Here is a 23,024-nt window from a genome sequence, read left to right as displayed (position 1 = left end):
CCACACAAATCTGATGTAGAATTACACAGAACTGGAGGTTCCTCCGTTTAGCTGGATGGGAGAACATTGCTAGAAGATGCGCAAGTGAAGCCAGCAGGGGGTGCTCACCCTTATCCAGGGGTCCTTGGATGACACATTTGAAACAGCTTCATGAAAGTGTTGAATGGGTTTCCATCTGTTCCGAGCTTTTACTTACTAGCTTTTTCTTGTAGCCTTATTAATTTTTTTTTAATAATTTTATTGTTGGTACGATTAGATCAAATGTTTGTGAAAACATAGGGCCAAGTAACCTTACACTTTTAAATTGTAGTGTAAATTAAACAAATATGAATGTCAGTATTAATAAATAATACACTTCTCATATCAAAGATTAATACATTGACATTTATTATCAGATTTTGTAATAATTATAACATTAGATTATCTTTGAAACTCAAATGTAAAATTTAAATCTGTCCTTCACCAATAACGCCTCAAAATATAGTATAACTGAGTAAACAAACTGACAATATTTTACATTTTGTTTAAATGTTCCCATACGAAGCCAGACCATAAAGCATAGTTTGTTTCACTTTGACATTTTATTATTTTTGCAGTGACCAGTTAAAATGTTTCTTATACAACATTGATGCGATTCATTCGATTACATACAGTATGTTAAACGGCATTGCTATTAAGAAACTGTTTTATATTCTAAAATATGCAGAGAACTGAATAAAATATATTTACATCATTCTTTTCATTTTGTTTTCAAGTTGCAGTGACTGATTTATTATGCAATTAAATATTTTTGTCAAAATAGATACGCCTCCAAATGCCAATCTTTAACAGCCATGCCTGCTGTATACAGTAATTGTAAGTTATTTGTATCTATTTAAATGATGTTTGCCTGAATATTACGTTACTACAGAAGTAATATACTAATATACTACAGAATATTACTGTAAACAGTATTCCCATTATAATAGCTTTACAACAAAGTGCACTGAGAACCACACCTGAAATTCTAATAGAGGCATATTTCCAGTTTCGACATATTACATACTTTTTAATATCTTGAAATCTCCATTAGCTTTGTGGTAATATGGTATGTTAATAATTGTCAGCACTGCGTAATAGCATTACAATTGAACTGGCGTATGTGTATATGGTTATAGAACACTGCAACATACATTCAAAAGCATACAATCAACTAATTTAATTTACAGCCATGTGTCATGTTCATTTTCCTCCATTCTCATCAGTTAAGGAATCCATGTGTCTTATAGATATTTCAGAGCGTGTTACTCTGACCTCTTCAGTTGTGTCTGCACTGTCAAAAAACCTCATTTTCTCATTGTGTACTGTGTCTCTCAGCCTACGAATGGAAGAAGCAGTCTCATCAGAAATAGGCTCTGCAGCGTCTCCTTCAAGTACACGCGTTGTATGCGTCACAAGTATCGTCTCCTTCCCATCGCCTAATGTCTCTCTCACAACATGCCTTTCGACCAAAGTGTGCGTTACACTTTGCGTTCTTGTTTCCTCTACTGTCAACACTGAGTCTGATCTTTGTGTTACTTCTAAAGGTGAGGTGTGAATTCCACGGGCTTCTAGATTAGTGAGGATCGAAGCTTGCTGTGTGTCTGATATAGCCTGCATGCTGGATGTGACGATATGAAATTCCCCTGACATCTTTTTAAAAGTGTCCACTGAGGGCGAGGACGCATCGGATGAGAACGGGATATTTACTTTCTCTGGCTGGTGAGGCTCCATTGAGATCAGTTCACATCTGGCTGTGGATGTCACGACATCACTTTGTACCTTTGTGTCATTGACCCCAATGGTAGCAGTGGGTTCAGCATATTTCACTTTCACTTTTTTAGGGGAGGTCTGTGACGGGGCAGTCTGCTCTGTGGTTAAAGTGGAACTTATATCGGCAAAAGCTTCAGATGACCTCAGTGACAAAGTCGGGCTAATGTTCTCCTCCATAATCTCACTCATGGGGCTCTTCTCAGCCTCCTTGTTTGATTCTTCAACATCATCATTTATCTGATTCTTCTCAGACACTTCAGTTGGCTGAATTATATCTTTCTCTGTGATTTTTGCGGTTTTGGTTGGAGAAGAAAATTTTGTAAATTTGAACCAGCCTCCCTTCTCGGTTTTTGTTTGTTCTTTGTCACCCTCTTCTTTCTGGTCTGCAGAAGGCTCTACATGCTTTTCACTTTCTTCAATCCTAGCATCCGCTAATTTATCGCTTTCATCTGAGGACTGGCTGAATCCTAATTTTGGAAATTTGAATTTAAACCTTGATTTGTCTTGAGCTCCCCTATATTTATGTTCTGGTGATTCCTCTGCCTTGTCTACAGACTCTGATTCTTTCTTTCCTGATGGTTCGTCCATCTTTGGTTCCGTTTCCTCTAGTGTTGGAACGTTAAATTCAACTTCAAAACCCTTGAAAACATCCCCAATGGCAGGCATTGAAAATTTAGGTGATTTATCAGGCCCCTGCAAATCATCTACTTTAATCTTTTCATCTTTTTCTTTCATTTCTGGAGCACTGGCTTTTATGGTTGAATCATCTTCATCCTGAGATTTTGTTCTTGAAATGTTCATCTTTGGCATTTTAATGCTAGGAAGTTTGAATTTGCTTGGTGAACCTTTGTTGCCATCCTTTTTTTTGACAACAGCCTCTGGAGCCTGTTCGGTTATTTCTTTAATTTCGCCCTCTATGTGTGTATCTTTATAAACATGTAAAGGCTTATCTTCAACATTTAGGTCAGCTTCAATTTCTGGTGCATCTACCACTTCAGCTTTTATGTCAGAAGATTTATGAGCTGAAATTCCAAATTTAGGCATTTTAAAACTAGGAAATTTGAATTTACTTGGCGAACCTGAAGTATTTTTTTCATCTTTCAGTTCTGTTTCTTCCGGTTTATGAATGCTGACACTTCCCTCTGGTAGAGCTGTATCTACTCTTGGAACACTTACATCCTCTGCTGGGATCTCAATTTCAGATTCAGCGATCCAAGTTTCAGGTGCTTCTGTCTTTACCTTAAATTTTGGAAGTTTAAATGTATTTTCCAGCAACTGTTGAGTTCCTTTTGCTTCTACATTTGTTTCAACAGATTTTGTCTCAATTACTGCAGTTTTGACTTTAATGTCATCTAAAGGGTCCATCTTTAGTGTCTCTACCTCTATATCTACTGAACTAACTTTAGCATCCAATATATCAACATCAGCCTTTGGTGTACTGGCAGTGACCTTTGGCGTGGAAATCCCAAATCTGGGTAGTTTTATTGTTGGGAGTTTAAATTTAGTTGGGGAACCAAATTTTGCACTTGTCATGTCAGTTTCACCCTCTGGTGACTTTATATCTTTCTCACTTTCTACTGTTTTCACTGCAGTCACAATTTCACTGTCTGGACCTTTAATTGTAGGGAGAGAAATCCCAAATTTTGGAAGCTTGAATTTCCCCCCATGTTGCTCTTCATCAACATCTTTACCCATAATGTTCACCTCAATGGATATATCCTCTGCATTGACTGTTGGGCCTCTTATGTCTACAGAAGGTATGTCGGCCGATATGTTAATGGTCTCATCAGGAAGGCTAACTTCGGACCCTTTAATGTCCACATTGGTTGTAGGTCTATCTAATGTGCCCTTCGATGATTTGATTCCAAATTTGGGGAAATGAATTGTTGGAAGTTTAAATCTGGTGGGAGAGCCAGTTTCTTTTTCTGGAGATAAAATATCGGCAGATTGATGTGAAACATCAGCAATTTTCATTGATATGCCTGTGTCAACCTTGGGCAGACTTACGTCAACTTCAGGACCCTTAAGCTCTTGTTTTGATCCCATTTTGGGAAGTTTAATCTTGAGCCCTTTAGAATCTATTTCAACTCTCTCTGCTTTCTTCTCAGTTGTTACATTCTTAATTTCACAAATAGGCTTTTGGATCTCTTTTTCTTTACATTCTATCTCTATCTCCTTTACTTTCTGCATGCCAATTCCAAATTTTGGTAGCTTGTATTTGCCTCCCAGCCCATCAATGTCAGTCTCTTTGGTTTTAACGTCCACATTTGTAGAGGACCCCTTAATGTCCAAACTTGTTTTAATTTCAATCTCCCCTGTTTCTGGAAAACAGATCTCAGGTTCTTTGATATCAAGATCTACTGTTGGAATATCAGCTTCTGCCTTTGGATATTTCATTCCAATATTTGGAAGGCTTATTAAGGGCTTCTTAAATTTCGTCTGGGAAACACGTATTGGGTCTTGTTCATTTAACTCACCTGGGAAGGTTATTTCTGCACCTTGGACCTCAACAGTTATATTGCCCTCTACCTTAGACATTTCAGTATTTAGTAGACTGACATCAGTTTCTTGGCCTTTAATATCTGGCTTTGAAAAACCCAGTTTTGGAAGTGAAAAGCTGGGTTTTTTCACTTTCACGTCCAGGTCTTTTGAGTCGAGCACATATATGTCTGCTTTCCCCTTAATGGATATATCTTGAATTTCACCATCGATTGAAGGTGGTATTATTCTCCCTTCTGGTAGATTAATATTGGTTTCATTTATTGTGGCAGACACATCAATCTCTTTTGCTCGTATATCTGTGTCAATTGTTGGCATTTGGGCTGACACATTGATTTCTGGTTCAGGAACACTAATTTCTGATGATAAATTGACGGTGCCTTTTGAAGTTTTGAGTCCAAAGTGTGGGAGGTTAACTGTTGGCAGTTTAAATTTGGTCGGGGAACCAGCAATTGTGAGATCCTTGTGTTCAGCCTCTTTCCCTACCTCTGGAAGTGTCATGTCTGCTGTCTGATCAGGTAAATCCACAGTGCTTTCAGGTATGGATGCATCAATCTTCTGTACACTGGCATCGAGTTCTGGAGTTGTAATGTCTGGTTTAGAAAACCCAAATTTGGGGAATGAAAAGCTTGGTCTCTTCACTTTTACTTCCAGTCCTTTGGAGTCAGCTGCAGGCTTGTCTGCAATCTTCTTAGTGTTATCATCTTGAATTTCAATATTAGATGGATGTACTTCTAATGTTACCTCTGGTTCAGAACTCTCCCTTTTTGTCGCCTCTATTTCTGAATCTGTTGCCTTTATATCTAATGCTGCTTTTTGTGATTTAACTCCAAATTTTGGGAAACTAATTGAAGGGAGTTTGAACTTTGTAGGAGATCCAAAGATTGCTGAGTCCTTTTGGTCCGACCCTACCTTTGACCCCTTAATGTCTATGTTTGTTTTTGTTACGTTCACACCACCTTCTGGTATAGAGATATCAGGTTTTTGAACACTTACATCAACCACAGGTGTTTCCTGTACTTTAAAATTTGCTTCAGTTATTTCTTCTGTCTTTGATGTACTTAAATCAAGTCCTTTTATTTTGGGAAGGGAAATACCAAACTTTGGCATCTTGATATTACACCCTTCAAGTTCAGTTTCTTCAAAATGTAAGTCTGCTGTAACAGTTTGACCCTCTGTGACCAGATGAGGGTCCATGATATCAACAGATGGTGCTTCAATCAATATATTTATTTGTGTATCTGGACAGCTTGCTTCAGGTCCTTTAACTTCGATATCAACATCTGACATTTCTTTCTCTTCCTTGGCAGCTTTTCCTCCAATCCTTGGAATGTTTATTGTAGGAAGATTAATCTTTGTTGTGCCACTACCAATTGTTAGATCTTTCTGTTCAACCTCATCCTTTGACACTTTCATATTAATACTTTGGTCCTTCATTTCTACACCACCTTCTGGTTTAGAGGTATCCGCTTGTTCCAGACTCATATCGATCTCTGGGACCTTGATGTCTGGTTTTGAAAAACCAAGTTTAGGAAGTGAAAAACCTGCTTTCTTTGTCTTCATAGTTTTTGAATCAGGTAATTCATCTTCAAACTCAGGTTTTGTCTCTAGTATAGAAATGTCAGCAGTATATACCTTTGGTTGCTCCAAACCCAAGTCTTGATTTGGCTCAGTTAAGTCAATTTTTCCATCTGACATCTCTACTGAAGTGAGTAATTCAGACTCAAAAGGTTGTGCCTCCCCACCCAAATCTGTTACTTTAGGTTTTGCCTTTGAAGATGAAATTCCAAATTTGGGTAGTTTGAATGTGGGAAGTTTGAATTTGAGTGGTGAACCTCCTGTGGTTTTCGTTTTTATTTCATGGTCAGGTTGATTAACATCTACTTCTGTTGTCATAGGCACACCGTCACTCTTCACACTAAACTCTGGAGCTTTAATGTCATGTTTAGAAGGTGCATATTCCAAACTTTGCACTTTGGGCTTTTTCGTCCTCTCCTCAGTGTCCTCAGGAACATCTACTTTTCCATCAACAGACTGACTTTCCATTTCCATGTCATGTGTTACCGAACCTTCAGGTTTTTCTACAGTGTCAACTGTTTTTGAAGCACCCTTTTTACTTTCTGGTCTTTTTAGCTTTGGAAATGAAATCTCAAACTTGGTCATCTTAAATCTACCTGCATGACTTTCAGGGTCCATCTCTTTGGTCATTTCTGCATCACCTGGTAGGCTTTCAAATGGTTCTGTATATTGAGTTTCTGTGTCTTTAGAGACAGATAAAGCTGTTGGTGTTGCCTCTGTTTTTGACTTCTCTACATCATCAGCCTTTGCACTGGATTCCTCCACCATTTTTGAGCTTGACATGTTAAATTTAGGGAGCGAAATTGTTGGAAGTTTGAACTTGGATGGAGAACCAGTGGTGCTTTTAGTTTTCAACTGTACTTCAAGCTCTGGATCAGGAAATGTCACCTCAATGTCTTTGATCTCAGTTTCTGGTACAGATATTGGTTCTGCTTGGAAACTTGTGTTAACATCTGGGACCTTAGTCTCAGATTTGGAAAATCCGATTTTTGGAAACGATATTTTTAGTCTCTTTAACTTGACCTCACTCTCTTTTTCTGGGTCTTCTAGTATGTCTGCATCTTCTGTAACTGAAGGAAGCTTGACTTCAGTAACAATTGTCTGGGCTTGCACATTGATACCATCTGTTAAATCTCCTATAGCTGGCTTTTCACCAGGACCATGGTCTACAAGACCCACCTTAACCTTTGAAGATAATGTCTTTATTTCACAAGGGGCATTGTCAATCTTTTCTGTTTCTTGTATAGAGACATCAACTTCAGGTTTAGATAGACTGAGAGTAATATCAGTGTCCATTTTAGGAACAAATAGCACATCTTCACTCAGTTCAGCCTCTGACAATTGTATTTCTTTGGTGATTGCAGGGATTTGATTGTCATGGTCAAAAGCTGTTGTCTTTGGTAATGAGACACCAATTTGTGGAAACTTAATTGTGGGAAGTTTAAATTTAGTTGGAGATCCTTTCAAAACTTTTTCAGCTTTTTCAGACTCAGCACTGGACTCGTTTGTCTCTTTAATTGGTTCTTCATAATCTTTGATCTCTGCTGGTTTGGAGGCATCTGATTTTGAAAACCCAAATTTTGGAAGTGAAAAGCTTGGTGTCTTTATCTTTAAATCTAAGCCTTTAGAATCATCCTCAGGTTTGTCTTCTTCATATGACACCTTTACCTTATTTTTTCCTGCTTCCAAAGGGGTGTCATCTTCTATTGTTGATTTACTAATATCAATGTCTGGATATTTTACTCCAGAAAAGCTAATACCAAATTTTGGCAGTTTAAATGTAGGCCCTTGTTCTTTAAGCTTCACATCTTCAATTGTCATGTCCACACTGTGACCTTCATAATTCCCATCTGTGGTCACATGGATTCCTTCTGTGGATTCTTTGATATCATCCAGTGGCGCAACATCTTTTTGTTTCATGCTTATTTGTGCTTCTGGCAGTCTTACATCAGGTTCTTCAGCATCTATGTCCACCATTGGCAAATCTTTTAATACCTTGGATGTTTTAACTCCAACTGGCAAGTTGATAGAGGGGAGTTTAAACTTGATTGTTAGATCTTTTTGTTCAGCATCATGCTTGGAAAGAGTGACACTCTCATCCATTTTGCCTTCTGGCATGGAGAAATCACTCTGTGGTACATTAACATCAACTTCGAAAGCTTTGATGTCTGGTTTTGAAAACTCAACATCTGCAACTTTTCTACTTATTTCAAGGCCAGTCAGACTAACATCCGATTTAGAAAATAACATTTCTGGAGACAATTTCATTTGTTTTTCCTGTTCTGAATAAACAACATCTACTTTTGGAATGCTAATACCTTTGGTTACTTCCTTTTTCTCTGGCGGAGACAATTCAGCTTCAGGTTTGGAGACACTGAGAATAATTTCTGGACCTTTTATATCAGACCGTGCTGTCAGTTCACCAGATCCTTCTGGTAATTTAAAATCCATAGTCGTTTCCTCTGTGCTGACATCTGGCATTTGAAAACCATCACTTTCATCGGTTGCTTTGGAAAATGAAATCCCAAATTTTGGAAGTTTAATTGCTGGGAGTCTGAATTTTGTAGGAGAATCTGTTGAATCCTGAAACTCTGATTCTACCTCTGTGGTCTTATTTTCAACATCTTTTTCTGTTACCTCAGCTCCTCCCTCTTGTAATGAGCCTTCTACTTTTGGGAGAGTTATTAGAGCATCAGGTACTTTAATTTCCGATTTAGAGAATCCAAATTTGGGAAATGATATTTTCCTCTTTTTCATTTTAGACTCTGGTTCTTTTATTTCTGCTTGTGGCTCCACCTCAGTTTTTCCATCACCCTTGACCAGACCACTTCCCTCTGTCGTCTCTTTTGGTGATGAGATACCAATTTGTGGCATTTTCAGTTTTGGAAGTTTCATTTTATGTGGAGAGGTATCCACGTTCTTACTTGTAATTTCAGCCGTATCCAAAGAAGCATCATGTGCAGCAATCTTAATTTCTGCACTATCTTGTGTTGGGGCTTTCTTAACAATAGCTGTGCTAACTTCATGACGTAGCATATCATCACTCTCTGTTTTATACATTTTTGGTTTGGTGGCTTCAAGGGACATAATTTCTTCCCTTTTTACCTCCTTTATTTGATCACTTTTAGATGAGGTGGTCTTTTTTGGTAATTCTATTCCAATATCTGGGAAGCGAATGTCAGGTTTCATTATCCCGAAACTCGGCATGGACACCTTAGCTTTCCTTGTTTTACTTTCATGTCCTTCTCTGACTGCCTTGATATTTGACTTTTCAGTTACATCAGTGCCATACTTTACAGCCTCATCTTGGGTGTTTGCTTCTGTGGCTACTTTGATTTTTCGCTGCTGAACTGATAGCTCAATTGCTTCCATTCCTGGTATTTCGATGTCTTCCCGTTTTGGAAGTTTGAATTTTACATCTGGGGACGTACTTATTTTATCAAACATTTTCTCAGACTTGGATTGTTGGCCTTTTGACTTGGTTTTTGATTGGTCCATTTTTCTCTCAGTTATAATGGATTCATCATCAAGATGCAATTCAATTTTTGGTAATATGATGATTTCCTCTTTTTTAACAAAAGAGGAAGATTCCTTTTTTACTTCTTTGATTGTGTTTTCAAGCATACTGATTTCTGTGCTTGTGCTTGAAACTTTACAAGGGGATCCTTTAGGTGTCAAGTTAGTCTTCATATCCATGAATGTGATTTCTCTATGTACAAGAACCCCTGTAATGTCTCTCTCGGGTAATTTAAATGCAGGGAATTTTGATACTGCTTCCTTAACATCGTCAACATTAAAATCTTCAGGTTCCCCTTGAGCTTGACCTGTTTTGGAGATTTTTATTACCCTCTCAATTTTAGGTTCTTTAATTTTTGGAGTCTTAAAATCTGATTTTGATATCTTTTTCTCCCTCCCTGGAATCTCAATGTCATCTCGTTTCAGGAGCGGGGCTTTGGTTGGGTCCCTCGTGCTTATAGTTATTGATTCTTGTTGGTCGAATTTAGAGAGATCCACCTTGGGCAATTTAAACTTTGCCTCTGATATCTTACCAAGATCACCTATTATGGCATCAATATTTGCTTTTTGTGTCAACTCTGCAGTCTCTGTTTCCAAATTTGAGATTTTGATATCTTGAACATGTTGTCTTGGCTGGGATATGACAGGTGTTTGAGTGCTTAGTTTCTTTGGGTCAATGATAGTTGAGGACATCTCCTGCCCTGTTTTAATCTCAAAAGTGAAAGGGTCTGATGATGTAAACTCCAGTATGTTGGGCTTGTTTACAAAATGACTTGATATGGCGATGTCTGCCAGTGGCCCTCTGGTTCGAATCCCATAGCTTTCTGTTTCAAGAATGTTTCTTTCTTTCTTTACTTTGTCACTACAAATCCTTGGGGATCTTTTTGTTAATTCCATATCTGACATGTCATTAGAAACCTCAATTTTAGGTAACTTCATGTCTGTTTCTTTTGGCCCTTGAGTCTTCTCAGAAATCTCTTGATTGATCAACTTGATATCAGAATCCACTTGATGTCCCACAGCCTCTTCTTGCAATATTATGTTGGGACTGGCCATAATGTTGTTCGTTATTGATGGATCAGAAATTCTAATCCCACTAGAGAAGGATTTTAATTGGCCCTCTGTTCCTATTTCAGATTTATCCTTTCCTTGTATGCTAATCTTTATTTCAGATCTCTCTCTTCTTTCTTCCCCAAGAACAACTGTAATATCGGTAGTCTTTAAAGTATTGTTCAAAGTGATGAGCTCAGCCTTATGGAGCGACTCAGTTACTGGCAATGTTGTGAATGTAAATTCATTTCTTGTTTTAATAGTCTTATCACATTCATCCAATGTATAAGGAATCTCTACCAAGTTAGTCACTGACTCTTGAAAGCTGTGCTCCTCAGCTATATTCATAATATTTTGGTTTTCCAAAACATCAACATCTTGTTCATTTTCAGAGGTCTCTTCAACAGACTTGCTCCTCCGACCTGTCATCTTCTTCTTGAGCTTAATTTTGTTAAACTTTTTTTGCTTTTCTTTTTCGTCCGGAGATATTAACGGAGACTTGAGAGGAGACTCTGTGTCACTTGTCGTTGGGCTTATCTCTAATTTTCTCTGTTCTTCAGCTTCAGATGTGCTGTGAGATCTCTTGAATTTGGCACTGCGTCCCTTGGTAAGGGAGGGGAATTTTGGCCAGGAGATACGATCATGCTGCTTTTTGGTCTTTCTTCGACCTCTCATCTCAGGTCCTGTACCTTCATCTCCTATAGCCTCCTCACCCTGTGAATCATCAAAGAAACAGATACCAGGTGAGTTCTGGGAAGCTTATTGATTTTCCGTTATTGAAAATGAAGTACAGTGTTGTAATTACAATGGCGACATCTGGTCTCATTGTCTCAGCATCTTCTTGGGTTCTTGTTGAAACTGGTTTGCGTTTCAGACAAAACTCCACCCGGTATGGTTGTGCATGCTCAAGAATCTGGAGTGCATCTTCATATGACACATTATCAAAGTATACTGTAGCACTAAGTATCTGATCACCTGAAATATCAAAGGGAAGACAAATGAGTATGCAGGTGACATGCTGGTAGAGACCACATTTGGACTTTCTTAAGTATATTTATCGTATTATAAGCACAAAATCTCACCTTCTTTCACACTTAGATGCTTTGAGGCAGGTGACTCTGGTTTTACTTCCTTGATAAAGATGCCATTCTTTCCCCCTCCGCTTACAACCAGACCTTCAGCACAGCCTCCCTTTACTGACTTCACTATCATTTCTGACCCATCATTTTGCATGTCCTGAAATTCATAATTTAAAATTCATAAAATTCAAAATTAATCAGTAATAGTCATTCACTGGACAGACAGTATGTAGTGTTGACTTGATGTGTTTCTGACCTCTGTTTGATTCATCTTGGCTGAGGAACGTTTATCAAAAAGTGACCCAAAACCAATCTTTTTGCCTTTTTTGGAACTCTTGGTTGGTGAGTCGTAGAAGTCAACCTCACCCTGGCAAAATTGTTAGTGAATATACAACAATATAAAAAACAAATTTGACTACCACTAAACAAAGGAGTCAGTTTTGTTTCATGTATTTGTGTCACCTGTTTGACGTATTTCTCTGTGGTAGGAAATTCCTCGACGGGAGAGGAACCCTGAGGGCGAGGTCTTTCCCCCTCTAAAACTTCAGGCTCTTCACATATCTATTATATTATTATTTACAATTAAAGATTAAATAAAAATAAGAGACAATAAACTTTATTACTTTATGTTGTTGCTGAATATGCTTTACATGGATGAAACTCACTAAATCATCCTCTGTGTCTTGCTCTGGAGCTTTCAGCCTGCGCCCATCACCTGTTGTGATACAAAAGGCAGAATTAGCTCTTTTAACCATTACACTGCTTGATACTTGAACTTTTGAGGTTTATTATGTCAGCTGGTAAGAAAAAAAAGCTTTTAAGGAACTTGTCAGTTTGATTCAAGGAGAATTACATTTCTTCCAAGAGATTCTTGGCCGTCAAATCATCTTTAGTACTTGTTCATATGTTTGCTTTACATCAATTACTGATGGTGGATCTGTCTTTTAAGGGCAAATAAGTAGTATCTGCAAAAATACAGGAGTCCAAGGCATTTCTGAGTGTATTTTGTGTGCAAAAGTTCCTGGCAGATATTCCCACAAGATCTCAGACAGTCTACCTGCTTCTGTTGTTTCCTGTAAAATGAGGCGCTTTATTGATCTGAAGGGTTTGATTTACACTGCCAGCAATGAGATCAACATGGAAGCTTAGGTTGGATGAATCAGATGAAGAAGGCCTAAGTGCATTGAAACAGATATGGTGGTCATTATTATCTTCAGATGTGCTATTATTGCAAAAATAGAAATACATTTACGATTTAATGTCCCTGGAAAAGTAAATAATCACTGTACACAGTATTTTACATTTATGGGTAAATACTGTATATTTAATCATATGAATAAGTAATGTCTATAATAGCTTTAATATCTTTTGATACAAATAGCAATAATCCTAATATGGCCATAAAGAAATTTCCCACATTATAATGCACTGAATTAGGGGATCCTTTAGGCACATAATCATTTCCCCAGACCATTGACCTGCACTTTCCTGCAACAACTCAAAGAGTTTTAGAGCAATGGCGAATGGCCCACGCACGCCAGTCTCCGCCCGGTACATACGGGTACAAAAGGAAGATGGCGGGGGTCATTCATTCATCCTTTGTTCTTCGGAACCTGCGTGTTACATGGTGTCAAGCAAAATCGTCTCTGAGACTCACTTCAATCTGCTGGATTTATGACGCGGAGCAGTGGACATCTCCCTTCTGAGCAGACTTCCCCTGGGCGTTTCGGTAGCGAGCTGCAGACCTAAAAGATAAAATTTCTCACTGGGTGTGACAGGCTCATCCCTGAGTCAGACGGTCATGAGCTGAGGCAAGCATGCTGAGGCAGATTTCGGCGGGGGATCCAGACACGGTGGGTCTGACGACAGCTCTCCACTGGCCAATTCCCCTGACGAAGGACCTTCTGTGGCAGGGGAAGGGCACGGTTTGGCACCCCCAACCAGGCCTCTGGAATCTCCATGCCTGGCCTTGGACAGGGCGAGGAGACCTTGAGTGGCTTGCCGCCGGCGGTCAGAGACCGTCCTGCAGGCTAGAGCCCCAGCCCTAGGCGTTAGACGCTTATAGTGGTGCCTCTTCTCGTCCTGGTGTTCTTCCCATGGGGAGAACCCACGGAGTTGAGATCAGGTCGGAGTTGACCTTCTTACAGCGCCTAGAATTAGGGCCCGGTAACTCTCACATTATCCTGAGCAGCCCGGTTACATGCCCAAGGTTCCCACTACTCCCTTCCAGGACTAGGTGGTGAACCTACAGGCGCTCCCCCATGGGGAGGAAGACCCAACCTCCGACATGTTGTGTCCAGTACGCCCACTGCACCTCTATTTGACCGCACGCAGAGCCTCAGAAGCTCTGAGCAGCTTTTTGTTGGTTATAGGGACAGCACCAGGGGAGGGCTGTCTTCAAACATGGATTGGTGCGCTGGATTGTGCCTCCTTGTTGGCTCAGGGCGCCTCTCTGGCAGACATTGCAGCACTGCGGGTTGGGCTACGCCCAGTACCTTCGCGAGGTGTAACAAAGATTGATAGAAGGGAAGGAAGGACGCAGGAACCGGCGAACATTTAGCGAACTTTAATTAAATAAACAGACAATCAAACGAACTTAAAATGCTGGCAGCCACCTCAAGGTAGACTGCCGGCAACAAGAACATAAACACAAACTTAACAAACAGTCCTGCCGCTCGTCCTCTTAAGCTCCCGATCTCCTCCGTGAGATATGCAGGACTGGTGTGCGCACAGCTGATTCCAACTATCACTCACCCCACCGGCCCCGCCTCACGGCTCTCATCCCGCCTTCCTCACCACACAAGGTTTTACAACCTCCAAGTGGAACCAGTGTCAGTCCATGTCTTAAATGTTACGGGCGTATAGGACAGGCGTCTGGCTTGGGCGTACGTCTGCGAAAGCGCCTTCTCCCCTTTCCAGGTGTGACTAGCGCGCTATATAGCCTCCCTACTTCCCCCCCCCCCCTTAGGGCGAAGTGCAGGCATTCCATCCATCACTACACATTGGCATTTTTGGTTAACAGACTGAGCGGTCTGTTGAAACCGAGTCCAGTATTGGTAGAGTCACCCCTGTGCAGGTGGACCCCGATCCTAGGGCTATTGCCCCATATGTAGTAATGCCTCTGCTGGATCCTCCCGTATGTTGAATTCCTCACTCCTGATTCCCATGTTGGTGAATCCGTGATCTCCCCTCCAGTGGTTGTCCCACCTGGATTCTGTCCCCCCTATTTGGGCTGGCGCATTTTTCTCACATGTTGTTCTCCCCACTGGTGAGACCATGTTAGTGTCTCCACATGTAACCTCCTCTTGTAGTAGGATGTGGCCTCCAACGGCCTTGGAACACACCCTTCAACGAGTAGATTAGTGTTTCCCCAGTGTTACGGCTCCAGAAAAACGCCTCGCTACTAGAGGCGAACGCCACTGTTTGTGATAGCCGTCATTACAGGCTTCTCAGTATGACCATTACTGATTACGATTACGTCTCGCAGTAGCGCTCACTTGTGACTCGCTAGTCTAGTCAGTGTAGCTCCACTTGAGGTCGTGATACGGCTCAGCGCCATGGCATGTAAATAACACAACGTCGAGAGACAGACTGAAGGGGAACGTCTTGGTTACCACTGTAACCTCCGTTCCCTGATGGAGTGGAATATCTTCATGCCACAATGCTTGATAAGCAGAACGTGTGATCTGCTGATATCTGTATAAAAGCCCTTATGAAAATGTAAAATATTTTTACTATAGTAAGCATAGTTCAACAGTATTTGCATTAAAGCACAGTCAATAAGCAGGTTTAATTTTTTGCAAAGCAGTCAATAAGCAGGTTTAATGACCATACAGGTTGATATCTAAATGTTTTACTTTAACCATGGAATCGAAAATAGGAAACGATAAGAATCTAAATCGATAGGCAGAACCGGAATTGAAATCGGAATCGATAAAATTCTAACTATTCCCAACCTTAGTCAATAGCCTTTTTCACACAGCTATGTTGGTAAATTACAGTTTAAGTAATTGTGATAAATTTATGGTAAATACACAAATGTGCTGTTCACACAAGTAACGGGATTCTGTAAATTCTATTACTTTTTATACATCCCAACTTTGCGTTAGAACAGGGAGATTGAAACTGACCTTACTCTATATGAGGACAATGCAGAAACGTGAGAAAAAAAACTGCCGGCAGAAACAGTAGTTTTCATACAGATACACAGAAGGTTCACAAGGGACGTGAGCAGTTTGGCAAATACTTGAGAAAGTGTTTGGCATCGTTTTGAGCCACTTCAGTGCAGAAATGTGAGGAGATACACATGCAGCGCAGAGTGTGCGCACCATCTGGGTTAGATTGGCCAAAAACAGTTAATGCGTCATGTTTTGTACAGAACGTGCTGTTACCGGTAATCCTCATTCTTTATTCACACAGCGCCTCATACTGGTAATTTGCTTGTAATCTCAAAATATTTATTACTGGAAAATTGGGAGTACTGATTTACCAGAAAGGATCTGTTCACACACAAACTCTTAACTGCACTTTTCTGGCAATTTGCCAGGAAAGACTGTACTGTGTGTGTAAAGGGGGCTAATGATTTTCCAGAACTGAAAATTGCTAACCTTCTTCCAAATATCTTTCTCTGTGTTTATCAGAACAAAGTAATTGCAGTTATTAAATTATATGAGGGTGAGTAAATGATCACAGAATTTTCATTTATTGGCAACTTAAATATTCTTATCAGGGATATGAGATCAATATTTAAACTTGTGATTTATGGTACAGAAAAGAAAGTTTAGTTTGTGGAAATTTAACTAATCTTATAATATTATTATAAATTAAACTCTTACAGTTAAGACCAACAATAAGAAAACCACAAATTATTATCGAAGAATAAAACAAAAACTTTTATATGCAATAAACAGGGCTGGAAAGATTGAACAGCGGGGGAAATGTAGTCCAGGGTCATTTCAATGGTTGAATGAGATCAAAATGTATTTATTAAATGTTTTATCTCTGCATCTTGGCCATTTCCACCAATGTCTAGACATTTTACTGCCATTTGGTCCAGTTATTGCAGCATGATTAATGCTTTGTATTGTCTGTCCTGAAGTTAAGAACAAGCTCCACCCTTTAGTACATCGATAAACTGAAAACGCCTCAACATAAAACCATATAACTGTTTCTACGTCCAAACATAACTAAACACAATCACCAACAAGTTGACCTTTTTCACATCTTATTCATTGAAATGTAATCTCCTCATCCGTTCTCATGCAAAACATACTTGGGACTATACACTAGATTTTACGAATAGTAATTCAAAGGCTGCAAGAAAAACTTCAAAACTATTTTTGTGCAACACTATGCATAACTAATTGCTTGGAAAATGGGGTTTGTAACAAAGTATCTTTAATGCTAACATTTCCCTTCACAGTATTTATTATTGTCCAAGATGTTCTTGTTACAATAAATAAATTAAAAAATGTAACTGATCATGTACATTTTAACCAGGTTAATTTAGTTAAAAGTATTTTTTGTTAGTACCTACCTGATGAAGAAGTTATGTAGAACAATATGTGTTTCCACACTGCAAATCACCAAATCCACAGCGTGCATATACAGCATAGGATTGCTCACTGGTAGTCAGTGCTTGCTTTAGTAGAGCCTTATCCCTTTTGTAGATCTAAGGTATGACACATCCCATTTTCAGGGCCCTGGTTCTAGCTGCTGTTACCACAATTGTATTGAACAAACATTTGAATGCATTGTGTACACATGCACGTATCCATGATTGAATACAATTGAAAAGTCTAGAGATTTTTGTGAGCAAGGTTTGTTGATTAGAATTTGTTGTATTTGTCCTTCTGTTCTGCAATGAATGTTGCCATTGTTGTTTGTTTAGGTAAAATCTGAGCTGAAGGAAATAGACATGGCTGTAGTGTACAGGGATTTGAATGCTGATTTATAAGATTGGGATATGTGTCGCTATGTTTTATTGACCCAAAGAACAGCCAAAAGTTTAAATGGATATCCCACTCTTGAAACAGGTTCAGTTTACTCAAAGCAAGCAAAACATTTTGTCAACCTCATGTTAACACAGTATACAGTGTGTGTGTGTGTGTATTACTATCTGTGAGTTTAAACACACAAGATCAAATCAAACAAATAACCAATTTAGGAAGCAACAAACTGTGAAAGTAAATTTAATAGCATAAAGAAATAATTCTGTTAAACATATAGCTTAGTGGTACTTGAATGGTCTGAGTTATCTATTGTTAGTAAATTCATAACATAGTAACTCCCTAATCAAATATTTGCTGATAGGGTGCTGCTCTAAAAGGGATAAGAAGTGACCAAGGTAATCTACCTGTATGTTACAGTTGAATTTGTATGACCAGGATAACAAAATCATTTAAAAGTGAAATACAAAAAGTGTAAGCACACATAGATTCTGTTTATGATGAAGAGGAACTGCAATGTACATGTAAATCAATTTGTGTTTAGTTGGCATTATCACTACTACAAGAACCATAAGCAACAGGATATTATCATATCCAAAAAGTGGTTGTTCCTTATGTGGTTGACTTCTTACTAAACGATTTAGATTTCTCAGTAAACAAATAGCTTTAAGAAGGAAGGTTGATTACATTTCGTTGATTAAACAAAAAACTACGGCCTGATAGATTAATATGACTCATCCAGTATTTGCCAAGTGATGATATTGGATATTGTGCAGAGGTGTGGTCACACTTCGCTACATCAGACCATACACTAGTTACTGTATAGTTGCTCTGAATCCAAAGCATGAATATTTTGTGTACACGCAATAGAGACTGACAGAGTATCTTTGATATTTTTCCATTTATGTTTTGTTAAGAGTTCACACCACTAATAAAGCTCGCAAGTGTCCAAAACTGTTTCAGACTTTCCCAACTTGACATTATCTGTGCATGCACACATCTACACCCCAATAGTGTTGTTCGTGTTTATTAAAACTTGTTAAACCGTTTAAGATGACCCAATAAAGAAAAGTGAAATGATTCGCCCAGTAATACAAAGATGTTGCTTTCGAAGGATATTAAAAACTGGAATGGACACAACAGCAAGCACAGTATGTGCAAAAGCACTGTCAAAAACATGTAGACGGTTTCAAAGCAACAACATAAACAAACGTTACTCTGCATGCGAGTGAAATAATTATTTATAATAATGACTGCAACACTGTGTAAAACACTTAGAAATATCCTTTTTGATTTCATGGTGACTCTAAATGCGACAACACTACAGGACCCTTCGACAAATTGTTCATTTAATAAAATTTAATCGAAAAATCAATAGATTTTATAGTTTATTTAATAAAATTATTATACAATAAAATAATATAAATTATCGTTAATATAAGTTAAGTAAAATATAAAAAGTTTTATTTTAACCACTTCAGACTAATAAACAAACCGTTTATAGCAAAAAACTTTTCACGGGTCAGTTTACAAATTGGAAATATCAGAATGATAAATAAACATTGTTTATTTATCACATTACCTTTTTAAATGTTTCCATGTAAAACATAGATTGTAAATGTGCTTGATATGATCCCTTTAAGTTTCATAGAATGCGATAACAGCAACAATTAAGTGCCAAATTTTCCATGAAATATGATTTAAGGAGGTTCTGATAAAATGTAAAGTAGCTGCAAAATATGTAAAACCAACTCTGGAATTTCCCAAATACTGCAAGCACATAAACCCATGATTACAGGCATCAGTGCTTGTTTTCTGCCTTGTTGTTGCCATCTTGGAGGATGTGCCCCTCAGTCACACTAACATGGTGAATTAGCTGCTCGGTGAGTTACAGAGAGCCGGGACATGAATTCTGCCCTGCACTGATAACATCACACAAAAGACTCTTTCACAGTCAAGTGTATTCACAATATAATCGAATTTTGCTGACGGAGGGGTAAATAAACTCAAAACAGAATTGGATTTTACCCCATATTAAGAACATGGGACCAAGTTCCCTCATGTTTCCAATCAATCAGAAACATTATTTGATACATTTGAGTCCCAGAAAGTTAATCATATAATTTTGACTTTCTGGGTTACAAAAACAATATTTCCACCGGTGATAAAAACAAGTTGGTATGACAGCCTCATGGTTTGGTAAGCTATTTAGGACATTACAAGCAGAGGAATCAAATGTTACAAGAAAGGTGTGCCATCGGTACAGGTCAGAAAATATTTGTATTTGAAGAATACTCTACCCACATGAAAACACAACTCTCTCAACTTCATAGTTTATTCATTAGCAGGAGGACATTAGTGAGAGACTGAGATTAATGTCTGATTTTGAGGAATGGGCTCTAAGTGGATATAATCAATGTGTACCTGAACTATATGGCCTTTCTCTGCTGATGCTGTCATATTTTAAGAGCTCTCTCTCTCCCGCTCTCTCGCTCTCACACTGTCTGTGATTTTTCACCCATTGCTTGTATGAAGTTGAGGTTTACATATTGTGTTGAAAATAAGTCAACTGTGGTTATCACCTTTAAAATGTGGTCATAACATTTCATGATTTATGGGATGTCCTTTTTGTACCGGTAAATTTACAATATAAGGTGTTCCTTGCATATGGTCATCTGTCAGTGTGTTCTGGCAACAAGTCAAGACTCGCAAGTTTACAAAGAATTGTGCTGGGCCCCGCAGCATCTCTAACAGAACGTTGTTTTCATGTTCAATTCATATTCTGCTAAACTCATGTCTTGAAATGTACACATTTTTATATTTATTTTATTTGTGTCATATTTTAAGCATTTATTTGAACTGGACAGATTAAGTTTTAATATAAACATGCAAACATAGCACTACATGGAAAAGCTATGTCATGTTTTGTGTCATTTTTGTTAAAGTTTTAGCAATTTTGGAATATGCTTTTGTCATTTTATAAATATTTTATTTATTTATGTTGCTATATAAGAATTATAAATTTTTATTTTAGTTCATTTTACTGCTTTAAACTTACTTTTTCCTGCAACATTTCAATTTTTTCTTCAGTTAAGTTTTTCCAAAAACAATTTGGTCAATATTTGATTTGATTTTGTTTTCAAAGTTATGTCCAATGACTGTTCTCAGAATTTAGTTCACTTTACAGTCTCTTTATAAATCCCCAAGACTTAATGTTCACCTAAAGGCCAAAAAGAAAACCAGACCAATTGGACAACAGCTGTCATTCGCCTGAATTGAATGAGACAAGGGACAGAATGACTTAGAGCCCTGGTCAATTGGTTTTCAAAGTCTTTGTAAAGGGCACCAAGCGGGACATCACTATCAAGACACTGTTGTTTGGAATGACACAACTAAACGGAGTACAAAAAATTAAGACAGACACATCAAATATACATGAGCCAAAGTTCAACATCACATTAATACAATTAGTACAATGCATCCATAATTTAATTCATGAATACTATGTATATTAAATAAATGTGTTTATAAGGACAATATTGATGTCCTCAACTTCTTCTCTGAAATTGTAATATGTCCTAATATTTATGATATGTAAAATGTAATATTCTTAAAACATTCACGAAATTACACTCCATTCTGTAAACGCACTCAACACTGCAGATGTCGTTAATAAAATACTGCATAACTCGGTTGACACACCCACAACATAATAACCACGCCCCCTTTGCTGCAGACCCACCCAGAACACACACAGTGCAGCGTCATCTCAAAAGAGAAACGCAGTGATATTTGTCAACAAGCTCAGCACCAGTCTCCCTAAAACACACACACACACACATACACACACACACACACACACACACACACTGCCTAACTGCAAGAGTGCTAGTGCTGCTGTGTGCAGAGATAAAAATAGCAAGCACAGAGCATGCAGAGTGAGAGAGAGAGAGAGAGAGAGAGAGAGGGAGAGAGAGAGAGCTAAATAAACAGGGATGCCCACCAGTGGCTGATGCATGCCAGTTGGGAAATGCCAGGTGAAAACAGTCACACATGGTGCCTGTCGTCTGCGTCTCTCTTTCGCACGCTGTCAAAATTGAAGTCTGCTCACGTCCTGCCCAAATTTCACCTCTCAGCTCGGGCAGCTTCGTCTTCCCTTCCTCCTAAAGAACCTGCTGCTTCTTTCTCGAATCTCTCCGGATGCTGACGGAGTCAGAAAATGAGAGTCTGGGTTGGTGTACGGGAACAAAGTCACCTCTAACTTTGCCAGGGAGAGAGATGAAGAGAGAGAGAGATGTCTTGCTCCATCCACACTAGTTCTCACTACTCAGGAACCTGCACTCTCTTCCCTCGCAGAATAAACACTCGTGCAGCAGGCTAAAACAATTACCGGGGGTATGGTCGACTTGGGACGGGGGCTGAACCTGAACAGCGCAAATCCCGCCTTCTTAAGCATCCCATCCCACCCTTGTGATTATCTCGACCAATCACTGCGAGGACACTGTGAAGAGTCGACCAGCTGATTGGTGTTAGACTCAAGAAAAACATTCCACCTTCATAGGAGCGACAGATGCGTAATTGGATTTGAGAGCACACAGTACATGTTTTCATGTTTATGGCTGAGAAGAGGAGAGTTGAGGATGTTATCGATCAGGTGACTGTATACTGCCAGAGTTGCAGCTAATGCGTTTGTTTTGTCAGACAAAGATGAGAGATGCTTCTATGGGAAGATGGTCGCTAAATGGGGTGGGCTAAATGATTTATCATCCAAGGCCTAAGAATAAAAAGTGATGTCAGACTGTGACGTCAACCTGAGACCGCGAGCCTCACACTCAAACGACATCAATATTTAATCCTTTTTATGGACCAAACAAAGCAGAAACTCTCATTTTAAAGATGACATTGTTTGTGGTTGTCCTGATGAAATCAGTTTATGAGCAAGATGATATTTGTATTGTTCCATAAGTGCTTTCAGATTAATGTTTATTTTTCAAAGTCTGTGAGCTGATTTCATGTGAACTTATTTCTTATCAAGTACTTACAAGCTACTTAATGATTTAACCTATGCTTTCCACAGTGATTTTATACATCTATTCTAACACTGTATGACAACAATTCCAATTTGTGTATTTTAAGCTTTGAGACAAAGCTCACAGTGATAGAGCAAAACTGATAACTTTTGTCATGCAGGTTACCTATGTAAGATAGATTAAAAGTTAAACACACGTAAACAAATGTATCTGTTTGAAATTCATCCCAGATGTATGTTTTTATGCCTCTGCATTTCAGACAGGGAGTGGCAGGATGATACTGCATTAGCCCCTGGCTTCTGCCCAAGAAACTCCACACCAAGATCAATTTGGGTACTTGAGAAAAACAGAATGTGTCCGGCAACCGTGTTTGCCATCACTATTTCTACCAAAAGTGCTAAGGCTGACCATCATCTTCCACCATAGCGTTTGGGAGTATTGTATGACGTTTTTCATCTGCAAAACACAAAAGTAGATATTTTGAAGAATGTTGGTAACCAAACAAAACTGACTCTCATGACTTACATTGTGAG

The 23,024-nt window shown here is 38.7% G+C and overlaps 1 protein-coding gene across 1 annotated transcript; it reads right to left on the bottom strand.

The window, feature by feature from the left end:
• Positions 1-575: 575 nt before the first annotated feature.
• Positions 576-21,832, bottom strand: LOC306903920 (uncharacterized protein). Its single transcript, XM_079473462.1, has 7 exons — positions 21,465-21,832; positions 12,179-12,228; positions 11,976-12,074; positions 11,770-11,880; positions 11,517-11,670; positions 11,240-11,409; positions 576-11,148 (listed from the first exon to the last, which is right to left on the bottom strand). The coding sequence occupies exons 1-7, from the start codon at positions 21,514-21,516 to the stop codon at positions 1,222-1,224; spliced, it is 10,563 nt and encodes a 3,520-aa protein (XP_079329588.1). The 5' UTR covers positions 21,517-21,832; the 3' UTR covers positions 576-1,221.
• Between the last annotated feature and the right edge of the window lie 1,192 nt (positions 21,833-23,024).

This window comes from Barbatula barbatula (genome assembly GCF_947034865.1).
Source record: "Barbatula barbatula genome assembly, chromosome: 14".
NCBI lineage: Eukaryota > Metazoa > Chordata > Actinopteri > Cypriniformes > Nemacheilidae > Barbatula > Barbatula barbatula.
This window is presented reverse-complemented; position numbering and strand designations above follow the sequence as displayed.

What these genes read in the sequence shown, in the direction of transcription:
- LOC306903920 (XM_079473462.1), bottom strand. Translation starts at nt 21,516, where the DNA reads ATGTGTGACTGTTTTCACCTGGCATTTCCCAACTGGCATGCATCAGCC. An exon ending in GCATCTAAGTGTGAAAGAAG is followed by an intron (nt 11,410 to 11,516) that starts GTGAGATTTTGT and finishes TTGATATTTCAG; the next exon opens with GTGATCAGATACTTAGTGCT. An exon ending in TGAGACCAGATGTCGCCATT is followed by an intron (nt 11,149 to 11,239) that starts GTAATTACAACA and finishes GATGATTCACAG; the next exon opens with GGTGAGGAGGCTATAGGAGA.